Raw genomic sequence first — 16,575 nt, forward strand, 5'->3', positions numbered from 1 at the left:
AATTCCCCCCCTATTTCCCCCCTCCCCATAAAGTAACCCCCCTCCCCTCCCGACTTCCCTCAGCTCCTCTCTCTGGTTTATCAACAAATGTTATTCTCTGCATGTTACAAAATTGTATAGATCCTTAATTTATCTGACTAGCTATTGTCAATAAAAAGTTTGTGATTGTTTATTCAAAACCCGCCAAGGAGTCCAGTTCACTCACATATGTTTTGACTCCACAGAGTGGGAAGTGACGGAGACAGGATGTTTGTGTTACTGTGTTCCGTGAAGTGGGACTATTGTCCTTTGTTCCTTTTCTCTTTGCTTTCTGATGCTAGAGAGAGAGGGAACCATGTTGCAGTGCTCTGTGTGTGTTTATATGTAAATAAAGTAGATTAGCCAAAATGCTGAGTTGCTGAGGTCTGCCACGCAAGGTGCGCAAACTCCGAGATCCCTAAGTGTGCCGGTGTTGGTTGGCATCAGTCTATGTTCGGGCTGAAGAAAGCTTTTGAAGCCCCCAAACGATCGAACAGGAAGGGAGAGAACATGCCAGTTGGGCATGTGTCTCTGCCAGGGTCCTACTCGAGTGTAGGCTGAACTCCTGACAGGAACATGGATTTTAGCATTAGGGTAAATTCCAAATGAAGTGACTTCCCTTGGCCTCCATGAGGTTTTTCTGGGTGGGGTCCACCGGACAGGAGTAGGTCAGTTGGGTAGAGCCAACCTCCAAGCAATGGCATCACAAGCACTTACTGGGATGGTGTAAGGGTGGAGCAAAGAGGCTGTAAGGTTAGGAAGTCACAGGTGGACCTACACCATCCCAATCTCTCTAGTGCCCTGCCCCACCCACACACTATTCAGGTAAGCAGGAGAAACATTGTGGCCAGGAGGTTGGCTCCACGATACCATCCTGGAGACCACCTCTGCCACAGGTCGTTGTGGGAGTGCAGTCAAAAGGAACCCAAAGCTGGGAGTCAGATCAAGCTTTTCTTTGCAGGATCTCTTCTGGAGTCACCCAAAGTTCAGGGATTTGGAGGTTTCAAGAATGGACAGGTGCTCTAAAAGATGGTCAGACTGAATGTCAGGATCTCATATGGGGAGAGGCTCAGTTGCAGAGCTTACCGTGTTCAGAGCTCCAAAACCAGTTATCAAAAGAGCAGGGTACTCAAAGAATGACGATTTCCATGTTTATGAATGAAAAGCAGCCGTCTGTTTTCTGCTTAACAGAAAAGGGGGTCTGCTAGACTTTAGGTGGGGTTTGAAAGGGCTCCTTATAGTTAGTTGATAAATGATACCGTGGTACATTGATTAATTTAGGAATTTGCTTGTTTGCTAGTAGCTTACTAGCTGACCTCCCAGACAAAATGTAGCCTTTTGAGCCATGGGAGGAAACAGAATGGCAGCCAAGTAGTGCTCTCCATCAGCAGCCAAGTTGCAATCAACTATTAAAACTGACCTGCCATGCTTAAGGTTGCCATATTTCAAACAGTGAAAATCCGGAAAGAAAAGTTGTTGAGCTTTTCCTTGGCGGGGGCAGGAAGGGCAAACTTGTAGGGCTTTTTTTTTTTTAGAAACTTCTCAAAAATAAATGAAGTTTATGAGCTATTTTTCAGGAAAGTCAACTGCAGTATTCCAGATATGCCTGGGAAATTCCAGACGTATGGCAACCCTAGCCTTGCAAGGTTGGACTGAAGGTGTACAGACATATCTTGGAAGTCGAACGGAATCCATTCCGGAGGTCCGTTTGACTTCAAAGGCGTGGTTTCCAATTGGCTGAAGGAGCGTCCTGCAGCCAATTTGAAGCCACAGAAGCCACAGCAGATGTTCAGCTTCCGAAAATCACTCAAAACCCAGAAACGTTCAAGTTTACAGGCGTTTGGCTTCCGAGGTTCTGCTGTATATATAAACTCTTTAGCACTCTCTAAATGCACTATGACCATATGCAGGAGGAGGAGGGTTACTTAGACTGGCCTGTGGGGAAATAAATACACCAAAGCTAATCCAGATAGCTTAAGCAATCTGGATAGCTCAAGCGACCTGTGCCTCTTGCACCAGCCTGCTTTGTTTCTATGGTGTTAGATCTGTCCCCCTCCAGCAGCCCAGTCACCTCCTCCATGGAATTTGCTGATGAATTTGTTCTGGTGGATCCAGATATTTTTCATGATGGCAGTGCTTCTGTCAAAGGCCTGGGTTAGTGAAAGCATAGCCTTAAAGGTTGGAGTATGGGCCGGGCAGGCATGCTTTAAAGAAAATAATCATTCCAAAAGTTCCAAACTTTTTCAACTGCTGAATAGAGAGGAAACATAACTATTTCAGCACTGTGTAATCAGATTAACATTTATCCCAGTTGTACAGGATTGGACTTCTTACAGAATATAACTGAGACAGCTTTGTTCTGATTAATCATATGAGGCCTCTCTCTCTCTCTCTCTCTCTCTCTCTCTCTCTCCAGGCTTATTTTAGGAATGATGCTAACAACTTCCTTCCTGTCCATGTGGCTGAGTAACACAGCCTCCACCGCTATGATGCTACCCATTGCAATGGCTGTTCTGAAGAGCCTCTTCGGAGACAAGGAAACATCTCGGGACCTCAAGAGGGAAAATGAGGAAAGCCAAGGTCGGTCTGGTTGGCTCATTTGGGTGTTGCTAATAAAACATGGCATTTTTGACAAATGTAAAGTCATCTGTTACCGAGGTGTGTTCCAATGGCATCCATAGGACATTCCACTTGTAAATGCACACGTTGTTGGGGGGAAAATATGCATTTCCCCTATTGCTCAGAACGGCAACTTTGAGTTTGCTGGAGAAATAAGGTTTGCCATCTGCTTCCCTGTACACCGATAAAGGATATATTTTGTGATAGTCTGTGCCCTGTAGATGGTATTTGCATAAATGTCACATGCTCCTATTGGATGGTGCTAGTGACATCACTCTTTTACATCACACCAATAACTCCACCTTGGTTGCGCCATTTTATAAACTTCCTTTATAAATCTATAGCGGTCTAGTGCCTCCGCTTCCATATTGTGGCAGGGCAGGGCAGTTAACATGCCATGGTTAGTAAGAGCACATCCGTTTCTGAAAGAGTGCTGGTAAGGATCCTTTCTCCTATTTTCCAATGTGTCTATCTGTCAGGGAATGGCCTGAAGCAGAGGATTGGGGGAATGCATTCTCAGGCAGATCAGCTTCTCTTAGAAGAGGAGCTGGAGGGGGAAGATTCGCCTCCCTTGTTTCCAGCAGTCTCAGAAGCAGAGAGAGAAACAGACACGGAACAGCTTAGACAGGAGTTACCTAGCTACGAGATAACGACAAGAGAAACAGAAGGGAGGGGACAGAAGAAGAAGAAGAGTTTGGATTTGATATCCCGCCTTTCACTCCCTTTAAGGAGTCTCAAAGCGGCTAACATTCTCCTTTCCCTTCCTCCCCCACAACAAACACTCTGTGAGGTGAGTGGGGCTGAGAGACTTCAGAGAAGTGTGACTGGCCCAAGGTCACCCAGCAGCTGCATGTGGAGGAGCAGAGACGCGAACCCGGTTCCCCAGATTACGTGACTACCGCTCTTAACCACTACACCACACTGGCTCCCCAGATAGACAGATAGCAGAGTTGCCATTAGAGAGTGTGGGGGACTCTCCCTCCCCATGAACTAGGAGTTCCAAATGTATTAGAGAACAAAGGATACAGAGAGGAGGAGGGACTTTCCATTGGCGCCTAGGATGTTGCACAAGACAGAAGGGGGAAGAATTAGAGTAGCCAACTGCTCTCCTTGTGGAGGGATGTGGATTTTTGCTTGCAGCCTGATGCCTGAATAAAAAGGACCATAAAAGATAAACTGCTCGTTAATTCTAATCTGCGAAGTTACTGAAGTGGGAGGCAGACTCCCCACGCACGACACTGTCCCTCCTTTCCTTTCCAGGCCCATCTCTGTCCACAAGTTCCTTTACTGAGGCATGCATTGACCCATGCCCTTTCCCACAACAGACATGAAGGCAGGTGGACTTATCTCTTATCCTAGCGCTATAGCGCTTGGATCAGAGATAGGAGATCCCTCTAAGTGTTCCACACCTGATGTCATATGGCATCAGGTGATAGGAAGGAGTGTGCAGTTTACCCAAAACAGGCAGATGGGCCAAATTAGGCCTGAATGACTACTTCTCCATCATATCAACTTGAACACCACCTAAATGTGAATGGTTTCAGTCTGAAGGGGGAAAGGAGGCACGCTATGTGTGTGCATCTGAATTCTTTCTTTTCCTTTTAATCCCTTCCCTTTTTTCGTGGTTGTCATGGATCCGAGACACATTTGCGTTGCTTCATTAAGAAATGTCAGTGTTGCTGAATCACTGAAGTGACAATGCAGAAGTCACTGGTCCACTGAACAGTATTAAAACCTGATACAACAGAGCAAACGAGTTCACAGACTTTGACCGCTGGGTGCGTTCCTTGTAATGTTCTATCCGTCTTAATGTGGGGAAATGGGTAAGAGGAGGGCAGCATTTCCAAATGGAAATTTTTCCATTCGGAACAGCAAGCACCCCAGTGCTTAATGACCCCCATCCTCAGCTTCTGCTGAAAACACAATAATATAATAAAGTTTTAAAGGAGGCAAGATCAGACATTTCATCAAGCAAGCGAAACATTTTATCAGTAAATAAAACGAGCTGATTTTTCTGGAATCAAGAGAAAAAACAAACTCCAAAGTAATCTTTTAGTTAATTAGGAATCATGAAAAATCCAAATACAGCACTTTACTGAAAGCGGCTCTGATTTTATGATGCTGATTTGTTTATTTTGTTTTAAATGTTGATTGTTGACTTTATTGTTTGCCACCCTGCGACTTTTGAGTGAACAGTGAACAACAAATACTTCAAATAAATAGACTTCCCAGGATTTCCAACCTCATCACTTTTTAGGGAGTTATTCCTTTGTAGCAGACATGCACACTTTATATAACTTATAAAAAATGCAGTTAGATGGATGTGTTGCACCATTAGAAAGAAATCCAAAGTGTCACAAAGCAATGACATTTACAGAATGGTAGACATTAACTGGATAGCTATAGATGTATATAATGTTTTGGTACATTGCTCAGGTACAGCTTTCTCAGTTTGATAAAGGAACAGGGTGAGTCGGAGAGTTGGACGCACCAGCAATTCCTTTCAGCAGCTTATTCTTCTACTCTGAGCCACAACATAGAAATATTTGGGCTGATTTATCACTCTGCTGCCTTTGGCTATGAAACCTTTCTGTAGGCTTAACTTGTGTTTATGTTAAGACAGCTTTAAGCTGGTAGATCTTTCTGTGCTTCCCGGAAGTGCAGAAATATAATGCACACTAAACTCTACCCTTCACTGGACCAATTAATTGTTTAATTAATTGTGAAGTCTTGGAAACTCCAGCTGATCAGTGCAGAATGAGAGACTCAAGAGTGACTCACACGTGTGCGAAGCTACGGCACCAAATGGGTGTTTTGGATGCATAAATTAGCCTTTTCGAAGGAGGTCTCAGCAAGATGCCTTGAAATTGCACTTTTACCAACCCTGCCAATTGGAAGCAAGTTCTACTGCTGCATATTCTGGCTGTTGGCAAACATACCCATTCCCCACTTTTTATTCTGCTGTTGTAACTCAACTATGCTGGGATATTTAACTGTTACGATTTAGGAATAGTAGCACCGCCTTCTGTCATTATGACTCTGGATATGTTTCTCTGTATTTTTAAAAGCTCTTTGGGTATTATTCTTTTTCAGCCTCTGTACATCAGAATAAACTTCACACCGTGCCAACTGAGATGCAGCTTCTAGCAAATGTTGATGAGTAAGTTTACGCAAAGATTTGCATTGGAGAGGAGGACGGTGATACCAGAGTATTCTTCCTCTGTTTCATGAGTATGAACTAAGGCTGTTTACCTAGGAGTAAAGCCCTATTTAACTTCTTCCTGCTTATGTCACTTGCTGCATTCCACCCATGCTCCAAGGAAGCTATAGCGTTGCGTTAGCATTGCACTAAATTGTAACTATATTGAGTTTATGTCAAGGGACTAAGTTCAATATTGGCTGCACTCAGACCTACCATAATTGGAGGCCTTGAAATCTGACTTGCCAGTAAAAACTGCTAGGCCAGGGACAGAGCCTTTTCAGCAATTGCTGCAAGTCTTTGGAAATACACTTGGCCTGGTCTCTGAGAGATATTTGAAAGCATGGCTTTTTTATATTTATGGATTGTGGTTTTGATGTTTCTATGTGTTTCAAAACTTCTTCTTTTTTTGCAAACCACCTTCAGAAGGTTGTGTGCCCTGAAAGGTGCGTCTGGATATTATTTTAATAAGGAATAGCACAATCACATGGTGTCTACTTGAAAGTAAGACCCACTAAAGTCAGGGGCACTTATTGTAAGGTTACCAGACACCCCTGTTTCTCGGGGACAGTCCCCGGATTTACAAATCAGTCCCCATACAAAATCCGTTGAAGTTGAAAAGTGTCCACGGGTTCATTGAAAAAAATCTGGTAACCTTAATTTATTCCCTTATAACTGGGTTTAGGATTGCAGCTTGATTAATAAATAAAACTATGGTTTAGTGCTGCATGAATGGGTTTTAGACTTGTGCCTGCCCCCTCCCATCTTCTGGCGTGGCTGTGAGGAGGAAAATGAACATACTTGTTTTCAACTAGCTGTTTTAACTATGGCTTGTCTGAACAAGTAAAGATCATGCAGTAGATTATAGTCCTGGCTTGTTTGGATATAGTATAACTCAAATAACTCCAGTTCCTGGTTCAGACGTAACTCAAACTTTGGTTAGTTGAAAACAGAAGCAAGTGTTTTTGATGCTGTTGCCACGCCGGAAGTGAGGTGAAGTGGGGAGCAGACAGGTCAATGTAACACTAGACTATTATTTAGAGTCATGTCCAAATGAGGCCGTTGTCTACTTTGGCAATGATTCTCCTAGCTCTCCAGGTGAGGCCTTTACTAGCCATGCTGTTTTTAAGCATAAATGATCCTGGAAACTCAGCAAACTAAGTATGTGGTCTGCCTCCAAGTTTTGGCCCCTCCCCAAGTCCATCTTACTTTAGGATGCCCAGATTACCTTTCACAGATGGATCAAAGAGAGAATCTGGGTAGATGCAGCTCATTCTGCAGAGGAGAGAGAAACAGTACCTGCTGTAGATCCTGTTCCATCAGCTGAAGACCAATGAGTCCCCTTGCCAAATTATTTGGCAAATGGGGGTGGGAATCAATCAGATAGAGAAGCAAAAACAAACAAATGAGCCCTAAGTTATATGAGAAATGACAAATGTCAAGAGTTGCCTTTTGTAATGTTTTAAAGAAAAGACTTGACGGAGGAGAAGGAAGTCACAATTGAAGTTTCCTCAGACATACAGAAGGAGGAAGAGCACAAGAAGAATGTATGGAAAGGCTTCCTCATTTCGATCCCTTATGCAGCCAGTATTGGTGGGACAGCGACGCTGACAGGAACGGCCCCAAATCTCATTCTTTCAGGACAACTCAAAAGGTATGGAGGGAAAGGGCTTGGGGGGAACTGAACATGCTGGTGTTGACAATGGATGTACATGGGGATTTCCCAAGGCTATGGAGTCAAGAACTGCACATGACTCTGAACTAGTAAAAATGTGACTCCTAGGCAAGGACAAAGAAGGAGGAGATCTTTGTGACTGTTTCTTACAACACAGACAGATTATCTTCTGCACCCCCTTTGGGAGTCAGTGAGCTGCAAAAAGTGACAGTGGCAGCCTCATGATGTGGTCTTGAATCACAACCAAGATGTTTGTATGACATGCTGGCCTTGGTTGCATATTTCAGATTCTTTCTTCAGTTGATCCAAATGGGTTTCTCCACCTTACATTAATCAGGTTTTCTCCTTCTCAAAGCTTTTTTCCAGGGTGTGACGTTGTGAATTTTGGCTCTTGGTTTGTGTTTGCCTTTCCCTTAATGCTGCTGTTCCTTCTTTTCGGATGGCTCTGGATCTCATTCCTTTACGGATGCATTAGCTTGAGGTACTTTCATGTCTGATTTATTTGTATGGTTTAACATTGATTGAAATTGTGGTCAAGGTAACCAGTTTAGCTGGGTCCTTATTGGAAATCTGATGGTTTTATGAGGGACCTATCCTTTTTTTGACTTGGGAACACCCCTGTCTTTCAGGTGTACATGTACTCTCTTGTTGCACAAGAAAAACTATCCGTTCCTGTTTTTCAAAATGCAAATAAATTTTTTTAAAGAAAAAGGAATAAAGAAAAACTAGATGACACAGTGCACTAATGGGGTCATTTCATCAGGGCAAGCATTTTGGCTTGGCAAAATGGGATGTGTCTTTTACAATATCTCATTGACAGGTCCTTCTTTTTTGCTTTTAAAGTTGGGTGAGGCTCTACATGTTACATCCTAATAATTCTATTTTTGCACTTGAAAAATAAAATTTGTGACTTTTTTGCTTGACCACAAAACTCCAGTTTGAAGATATGCTTTTGAAGACACTGTGTTCAGAAACAAAGGAGTTATTTTTAAAGAAAAAATATCCAAGCAGCTCATACTATAAAAACACACTTCTAAAGATAGCTGAATAATATGGAAACTTCATCACATGCACTAAGGCAGAGCTGATAATAAAATTACTTTCATTTTAATATAAATGACTTAAGATCGCTAATTTATAAAGTTTAAATTTATTAAGCAAAGCAACTGTAGATAATAAAGATCATACAGTTGGAGCCAATTTGATTCCCTCCCTCCCTCTCCTTCTTTTTTCTTTTTCCTTCTCCTCCTGTGATGAGGCTACATTTTAATATTTTAATGTTCCATTATTTTAATGTTGTATTTTACTTTTGTTTTTAAGTTGTAATCATTCATCTTGTTTTTATTATTGCTTGTAAGCTGCTCTGAGCCAGGCCTTGGCTGGGGAGGGCGGGGTATAAATAAAAAATTATTATTATTATTTATACAGTTCATAAAAAAGAGGGGAAACATCATAGTACCAACAGTCTATGGGTAAGGCAAAGAGTTTCTCTTAATATCATTTCAATTAGAATTCCAATAATAGTTAAATAATTCGACTTCCAGAACAGCGCACTCTGTGGTGGGTCGGAGTTTGAGCTCTGAGCTACTCGAGACAGACTTGGCACCTGGAGACAGCACCATATAGTTAAACTATAGAATGTGCTCCCACAGGAGGTAGAGATGTCTACCAGCTTGGTTGGTTTTAAAAGTGGATTAGACAAATTCATGGAAGATAAGGCTGTCCTCCACCTGCACTGTCAGAGGTTGCATGCCTCTGAATACCACTTGCTGAGAATCATGGATGAGGAGAGCATTGTTGCCCTCAGGTCCTGCTTGCAGGCCTCCCATGGGTTGTCCACTGTGAGAAGGGAATGGTGGATTAGATGGGCCAATAGTTTCAGTGCTGGGTGGTCTAGACAGTTCTCCCACACAGGGTGCTGAGCCGAGGGGGTGCAAAATGGAGACGATCCATACTTGAGAAGATCCATTTGGCGGTGCAAATTTCAGCTCCATACATGGTGCCATATTACGAAAGACTACCCAAGTCTGGCCCTGAGTAGCTTGATCCAGTAGGACTCTACTTATGTTCTTATGGGATATTTTGGTGGTCTTCATGAGCACCAGACCTTTGAGGCCCACCCTTTCCCCTTGTGAATTCACATCAGATGCATTCTCTCACAAGAACACTGCAGAGGTGTCCTGACCACTGAGTTGGTGATCTCATTGCCCCAGAAATTTCTCAGCCTTGTCAAAAAAGACCTTAAGGCAGTGTATATTGGTACAGATTTGTTGAGGTCCACAGAGTTTTGCTAATTTGTTGTAATGAGATCAGGGTTCAAAGAATAAGATTTTTTTAAAAGAGGTGTTCTGTTGATAATTCTACTAGTTACTGAATTCCTGGGATATTTCGCCCCGACTGTTTTGCACTTGCACCATTCAGGGATTTGTGCTTTTCATTGCATGGTATGGGACTTGTGTTCTGTATTTTTCCAGGAATAATGCTTTTTACTGTAGCTGTTACGTAGGTTAAGATAGAAAGTCCGTAGCTGGAAATTTGGCCAAGAACAGGTTACATTTGACAGGGATTAAACTTCAGTGATTTCATAAAACAATGTGTTAATCAGTAATTGAGCAGTAACATGGTTTTATTGTAAATCTTTTGCTAATCTGGGTACTTACAACTTGCTTTCCAACTTTGCCATATTCCTTCACTTGCAGTATTTAAAACAAGAGGCACTGCTAGAGTTTGTTTGGGGGTTATTTTTTTGGTGCTGGCACAGAGATTATGAGCCATTTCTGTTTATTGTGCACTTTACGCTGTTGTTGTTAAAATGCATTTCTGACATCCCATAGCCTTCTTTTAAGCCTGCAGTGCTATAGTAATTCCAACAAATATATGACTCATTGAAGTGCCATTATTCTTTCCATCAGCGAGATGAATAGCACCTTCAGAGCTACAATTTAATTCAGAAAATCAATGCAGGGGAATATACTGCTGTTGCATTCAGATTCTGCTTACAGGCTTCCTATAGGTAGCTGGTTGGCCACAGGATGTTGAACTAGATGGGTCTTTGGTCTCATCCAGCTGGGCTTTCCTTATAATCTTATGAAAATGCAATAATTGCATTATTTCAAAGTGTACCACTATTAGTAATTTATATAGTACTTTAATTGGTACCGTATTTTTCGCTCTATAGGACGCACCTGACCATAGGATGCACCTAGTTTTAGAGGGGGAGAACAAGAAAAAAAAATTCTCTCCCTCTCTGCGCAGCACCCCTTCAGCGAAGCAGGAGGAGAAACGGAGCCCCTTCCATTTCTCCTCCCGCTTCGCTGAAGGGGCGGTGTGCAGCTCTCCCTCTCTGCACAGCGCTCCTTCAGCGAAGCGAAGCCAGGAGAGCAAGAGGGATCAGTGCACACCGACCCCTCCTGGCTTCAGCGAAAGCAACGTGAAGCCTCCGGAGCGCAGCGGTGCGCACTGACCCCTCTCGCTCTCCAGGCTTCAGCGAAAGCAACGTGAAGCCTCCGGAACGCAGCGGGAGTGGTCCCGCTGCGCTCTGAAGGCTTCGCGTTGCTTTCACTGAAGCCATGGAGCCTGCATTCGCTACATAAGACGCACACACATTTCCCCTTAATTTTGGGAGGGGAAAAAGTGTGTCTTATAGAGCAAAAAATACGGTATGTAAAAATATATATAGTCCATCTTGCTGAGCCACTCAGCAGGATATGTAAGTCACTGTCCCCATTTACACATGGCAAACTGCGGTCAAAAGAGAGAGATTTCCCCAGGACTATCCATATAGTTTTACTGATGAGTAGGGATTTCAATTCGGGCCTCATAAATGAAATTCCAAAACTATGTGCACTGGAGTACTGTGGCTCTCATTTCTGTTCTGTTTGTTGAATTGTTTTGAAAGGAATTGATGCTTAAGGCCTTTTTTTTAAAAAAAAGGAAAACGGGGTAAGAAAAAACCAAAACCATACATGGCAAATAGATTTTCCCCACGACCTCACTTTTTAAAATCAAAGACTCAAAGTAGATGCTAGTTTGCCAAAGAATCAAGCGAGTGACCCTTTCCTTCAGAATTCTGTTCATATGTTTGACTGGTTCGCAAACATTGGGTACACTTTATGATTGATGGAATCAAACTAGCATTGTAGGTTTAATGAAAATCTAAGCAGTGCCAGAAATGTATTAAGCAGCATGACGCAGTTAACCTGAAAATAGTTCAAGATGAAATTGCCCGTCATATGGACTCCTAATTGTGTGAGGTGGGTGGAGGAGAAGGGTAGGTCAAACTCCAGATGAGCACTGAAGTTGCCTACTAAAAAAGGCTGAGCCTCACAGAAGCACATTAGTATTTCAGCCTTTGAGCTTCAAAATTCCTTATGCTTTGTTTCATCATCAGTGGCACATTTTGCATAATTACTCACTTGTTTTCTGGCTATTCTAACGCCTGAAAAATGGAGCCGTCCTAATTTTTGACATCCTCTGAATCAGAAACCTAACAATGGCTATCTCTAGAGAGGGTGCATGGAGGAGATGAATTACTGCAGAAGACAGAATGAATTTGCCCTGATTTTTAAGACAAATCATTCCTATGAGTACATGCTCTGGTGGTTCTTCTGTGACTGCGAGAGAAGTGTAATGCCAAGAAGTTGAAGTTACCTGTGATGACAGGATGAGAATTTGGGAACATAGAATGGGTTATCGTGTTGTGCGAAACTGACCAATAAATAAAAATAGTTAACTGTCTTTCCTAGCAAATGGTCCTAAGGTAGTGTACAATTCTAGCTATTTGCTAGTTTAATTTTTTATTGCAGTTTCTTAGTTAGTGGTGGTACATTTTAAGGATGAAACTGAAATCACATTAAGGGCATAAAACTGAAACGTTAAAACCACAAAACAGAGAGTAAAAACTGGAACATTTGAACAGCAGCAAGGAAATTATGCAGCCAAAAGCCCTCCTAAATGTAACAACCTTAAATCCATTTATAAGCTTTCTGCAAGATAGTTTGATTCAGTAATATTTATGAATGAGAGTGCCTGAGGTCATGTGAACAAAGCATTTTTTCCCCTCTCTTGTTGTTGAGCTGGAGAAAAAAGAAATCGGAGATCAGAGCTGATGCAGAAGCCAGAGCCAGGACAGTAATAAGGGATGATTATCGGAAGCTGGGACCAATAAAGTAAGTCACAATGAAAGCAATACAAGACTCAGTCAACTGTGTTTAAACCTGACTGTGGGGTGGAGAAATGGCCTTGGGCAGGGAGAGGCAGAATTTGCTGGGGGAAATTGGTGTGTGTCTCTATGTGTGTGTGAAGGGTTAAGCACCCTCTTCTCCCATCTGCTAATTCTCTCCTACACACACAGAGAGAGAGGTTATTTTATCACATTCAGGTTTGGGAGCACACATTCACCAAGGTAGCATTTGGTTCCACTGTGTGTGATAATTAAAGATGTGTGTGATATTTCTTTTGTTTGTCTTGTAGTTTGGGGTCAGTTTCCTTAGTTCAGGGATGGCTATTTCATGGCCCTCCAGGTATTTATGGATTCCAGTTCCCACCATTCCTCACCATTAGACATGCTGGTCGGGGCTGATAGGGGTTGCAGTGCAACAATATCTGGAGGGCAACAGGTTTCCCTGCCTTAGACAACCCCAAAGTTTTGTTTTTCTGCATTTTATCGGTTACCATAGGATAAGCATTTTTCTTGTTTGTTACAAACACCATAGCTTTCAACCACTTCTGCCGCAGCTGAAAGAAAGTTTAGCTCAGGCCATACCTCTGAAGCAAATCCTAAACTGCAGAGTCAACTGGAGACTTTACAGTTGATGATGGGCTGCTTAATTACTTCTGCTAAATTATTTATGCAAGGAACAAACTTATTCTCTAATTAGCCAGTCTAGTGCATTTGGAAGCATTTGTAGCATACTCACGAACAGTCCCAGAGACAAATGAAGCACTGAAGCCATGGCAGGAGTGAGCCAGCAGTAAATTACACCAACGAGCTGGAGTTAACTCCTTTTTTAAAGCAAAAACAGGATCTGCACAGGAGTGTGAGGCCTAAGGAGCACAGCAACTCATTTCCAGCAGGTCTTGCTCCCATGAAGCAGTTGCTGAAACTGAAGTTGCCCACCTCCCCACAGCTGCAGAAGTCCCTCTTATCCAGGCTTTTCTACAAACAAGCTGATACTGCACCTGAATGAAGCTTACTTTGCCTCCACTCTTTTCATGCCTCTTCTGGCTCTGGGAGACCAGTGGAGAGGAGAGCTGGTCACAGCAGGAGGGGGAGACATCCGTGCCTCTTCACCAGCCAGACTCATCTCTGCTTCTTGGCCTCCCTCCTCTCCAGCTTCCGCTTCTACCGCTGATTCCGGACTGCTTTCTGCCACCGACTCTCCCTGCTCACTAAGCACTGTTACCTCTTCAGCTTTTGATACCTCTTCCCGGTCTTCTCTCACTTCTCCCTCTGACCACTCAACGTTATTCCACCAGCAATCCCTCGGATCTGAGCCTTCTTTCATGCTTCCTCCCACCATTCCTCTGCAGCCCATCAGTCCATGACAAGATGTCATGAATAATCATTTATGTAGTCTCTGTGAGAGATAGAAAAGTTGCATGCAGATTGCAAGGGGGAAATTAAGAGGATTTGGCTTTCTAAATCATTTAGTGTTTTGTTTTGTTTTTGCATATCACATTAAAGCTGACATTTTTTTTATTTTTTTTTTATTATGAAATTTTTATTTAGATTTTCTGTCATACAACTGAAAAGAGAAAGAGAAATAATACATAACAGAAAAGAAACATTAAATCATTATACATTAAATCATTATACAATATCCCAAAAGAAAAAACATAAACAAAATAAAACAAACCCACCACCCTGTTTAGCTTCCCTCCACCGCTACTCGTCTTGTGTAGAATCAATTTTACCCTTATCATTGCATTCTGATTTTTTTAAATTTTCTCTATATACATATATTTCTCTTTGATAGATTATTATTTTGATGCATTTACATTCTTAGTCTAAGCATATTAGCATGTATTTTTTAGAGCAGTATTTTGTCATATAATCATCAAAGCATTGCTATTCTTTTTTATTTTTTGATTTGACTGCTGTCGTATAGATGCTGTTAAATTAGCCAATTTTAAATATTCGTTTAATTTAAGAATCCATTCCTCCTTGGTAGGTAGCTATTTAGCTTTCCATTTAGATGCTATTACTATCCTAACTGCGGTGGTCGCATATAAGAAAATTCTTTTTTTCGATTTCGGTATATCTTTTCCTAATAGGCCCAGTAAGTAAGCCTCTGGTTTTTTCATTAATGGGATTTTAAGCATTTTTTTCAACTCCTCATGTATTTCTCCCCAGAAGTACTAAATTGGGGTGCAACTCCACCACATATGCATTGTTGTTCCAGCTTCCTTGTTGCATTTCCAACAAAGACTGGATTTCAGTTTATAGTTTTTTGCTAATTTGACTAGTATTAAATACCACCTGTGGAACATTTTGATGAAATTTTCTTTTATTGTACTGTGGTACCTCAGGTTACATACGCTTCAGGTTACATACGCTTCAGGTTACAGACTCCGCTAACCCAGAAATAGTGCTTCAGGTTAAGAACTTTGCTTCAGGATGAGAACAAAAATTGTGCTCCAGCGGCGCAGCGGCAGCAGGAGGCCCCATTAGCTAAAGTGGTCTTCAGGTTAAGAACAGTTTCAGGTTAAGTACGGACCTCCAGAACGAATTAAGTACTTAACCTGAGATACCACTGTACTACAGGTGGTAAATCATATATCTTCCAAAGTTTCTCCCATTGCTCTAAATATATTGTATGGCTGAAGTCTTGTGCCCATTTAATCATTGTCTCTTTCACTTCCTCATCAGTCATGTCCAGATCTAACAAAAGGTTATACATTTTAGATAGTTGTTGTTTTTTTTAAAATAGTCTTTCATACATTAATGAATTCTCTTTAGCGAAGCCTTTCTTCAAGTCTGAATTAAAGGCACTTCCAAGTTTTACCATATATATTGCCATCTGTTGGAGGCATAATGCCTTATTTCTTCATATGGTCTTATTCCTAATTTACCTTGATCTTCCATTATCAAATCTCTATATGTTGCCCATTCCTTGTTCATGTTTAGTTTTTTCATGGCATGGGTTTCTAGAGGTGAGAGCCACCATGGTATCATTGGCTCCAGTCTTGATTTGTACTTGTTCCAGACTTTAAATAATGCATTTCTAATTAAATGGCTGTTGAAATCTTTATGGGCTAAATCACTTAGTGTTAACCAGTCCTTTCTTTTTCAGATACAGTCGGTGCTAACCATTTCTTAAAAAGGCACTTTCATTAGCTGTTACTGTATTTGAGCACTCACAAATAACTGGATGCTGTAGACCTAGTTAAGTCTCCTTGCTAGCATCAGTGAAACGGTTTGTTGCCACTGATGTGAACACTGTTTACTGCTGACCAATCTGTCCTGTCAATCACCATAGTCTTGTGGTAGCTGAAAAACTGACAGATGTATTGTGTCGTAAGTCTTCATGGACTAGCATTCATCTCTATGACAAGTTTTGTTGTTGTTTAGTCGTTTAGTCGTGTCCGACTCTTCGTGGCCCCATGGACCAGAGCATGCCAGGCACTCCTCTCTTCCACTGCCTCCGGCAGTTTGACCAAACTCATACTGGTAGCTTTGAGAACACTGTCCAACCATCTCGTCCTCTGTCGCCCCCTTCCTCTTGTGCCCTCCATCTTTCCCAACATCAGGGTCTTTTCCAGGGACTCTTCTCTTCTCATGAGGTGGCCAAAGTATTGGAGCCTCAGCTTCAGGATCTGTCCTTCCAGTGAACACTCAGGGCTGATTTCCTTAAGAATAGATAGGTTTGATCTTCTTGCAGTCCATGGGACTCTCAAGAGTCTCCTCCAGCACCATAATTCAAAAGCATCAATTCTTCGGCGATCAGCCTTCTTTATGGTCCAGCTCTCACTTCCATACATAACTACTGGGAAAACCTCAGCTTTAACTATACAGACCTTTGTTGGCAAGGTGATGTCTCTGCTTTTTAAGATGCTGACAAGT

General features: G+C 42.0%; 1 protein-coding gene across 2 annotated transcripts in view; it reads left to right on the top strand.

Annotated features, from left to right (window-relative positions):
• SLC13A3 (solute carrier family 13 member 3) overlaps positions 1-16,575 on the top strand; it is a 48,492-nt gene that overhangs the window by 17,328 nt on the left and 14,589 nt on the right. For both annotated transcript variants that reach the window (XM_083446913.1, XM_083446914.1), the window contains exons 3-7: positions 2,435-2,598; positions 5,731-5,797; positions 7,305-7,490; positions 7,867-7,992; positions 12,587-12,679. In XM_083446913.1, the coding sequence (XP_083303039.1) occupies positions 2,435-2,598; positions 5,731-5,797; positions 7,305-7,490; positions 7,867-7,992; positions 12,587-12,679 (636 nt within the window). The remainder of the gene's footprint in view (positions 1-2,434; positions 2,599-5,730; positions 5,798-7,304; positions 7,491-7,866; positions 7,993-12,586; positions 12,680-16,575) is intronic.

Source organism: Podarcis tiliguerta, assembly GCF_965153285.1.
Source record: "Podarcis tiliguerta genome assembly, chromosome: 6".
In the NCBI taxonomy this organism is placed as follows: domain Eukaryota; kingdom Metazoa; phylum Chordata; class Lepidosauria; order Squamata; family Lacertidae; genus Podarcis; species Podarcis tiliguerta.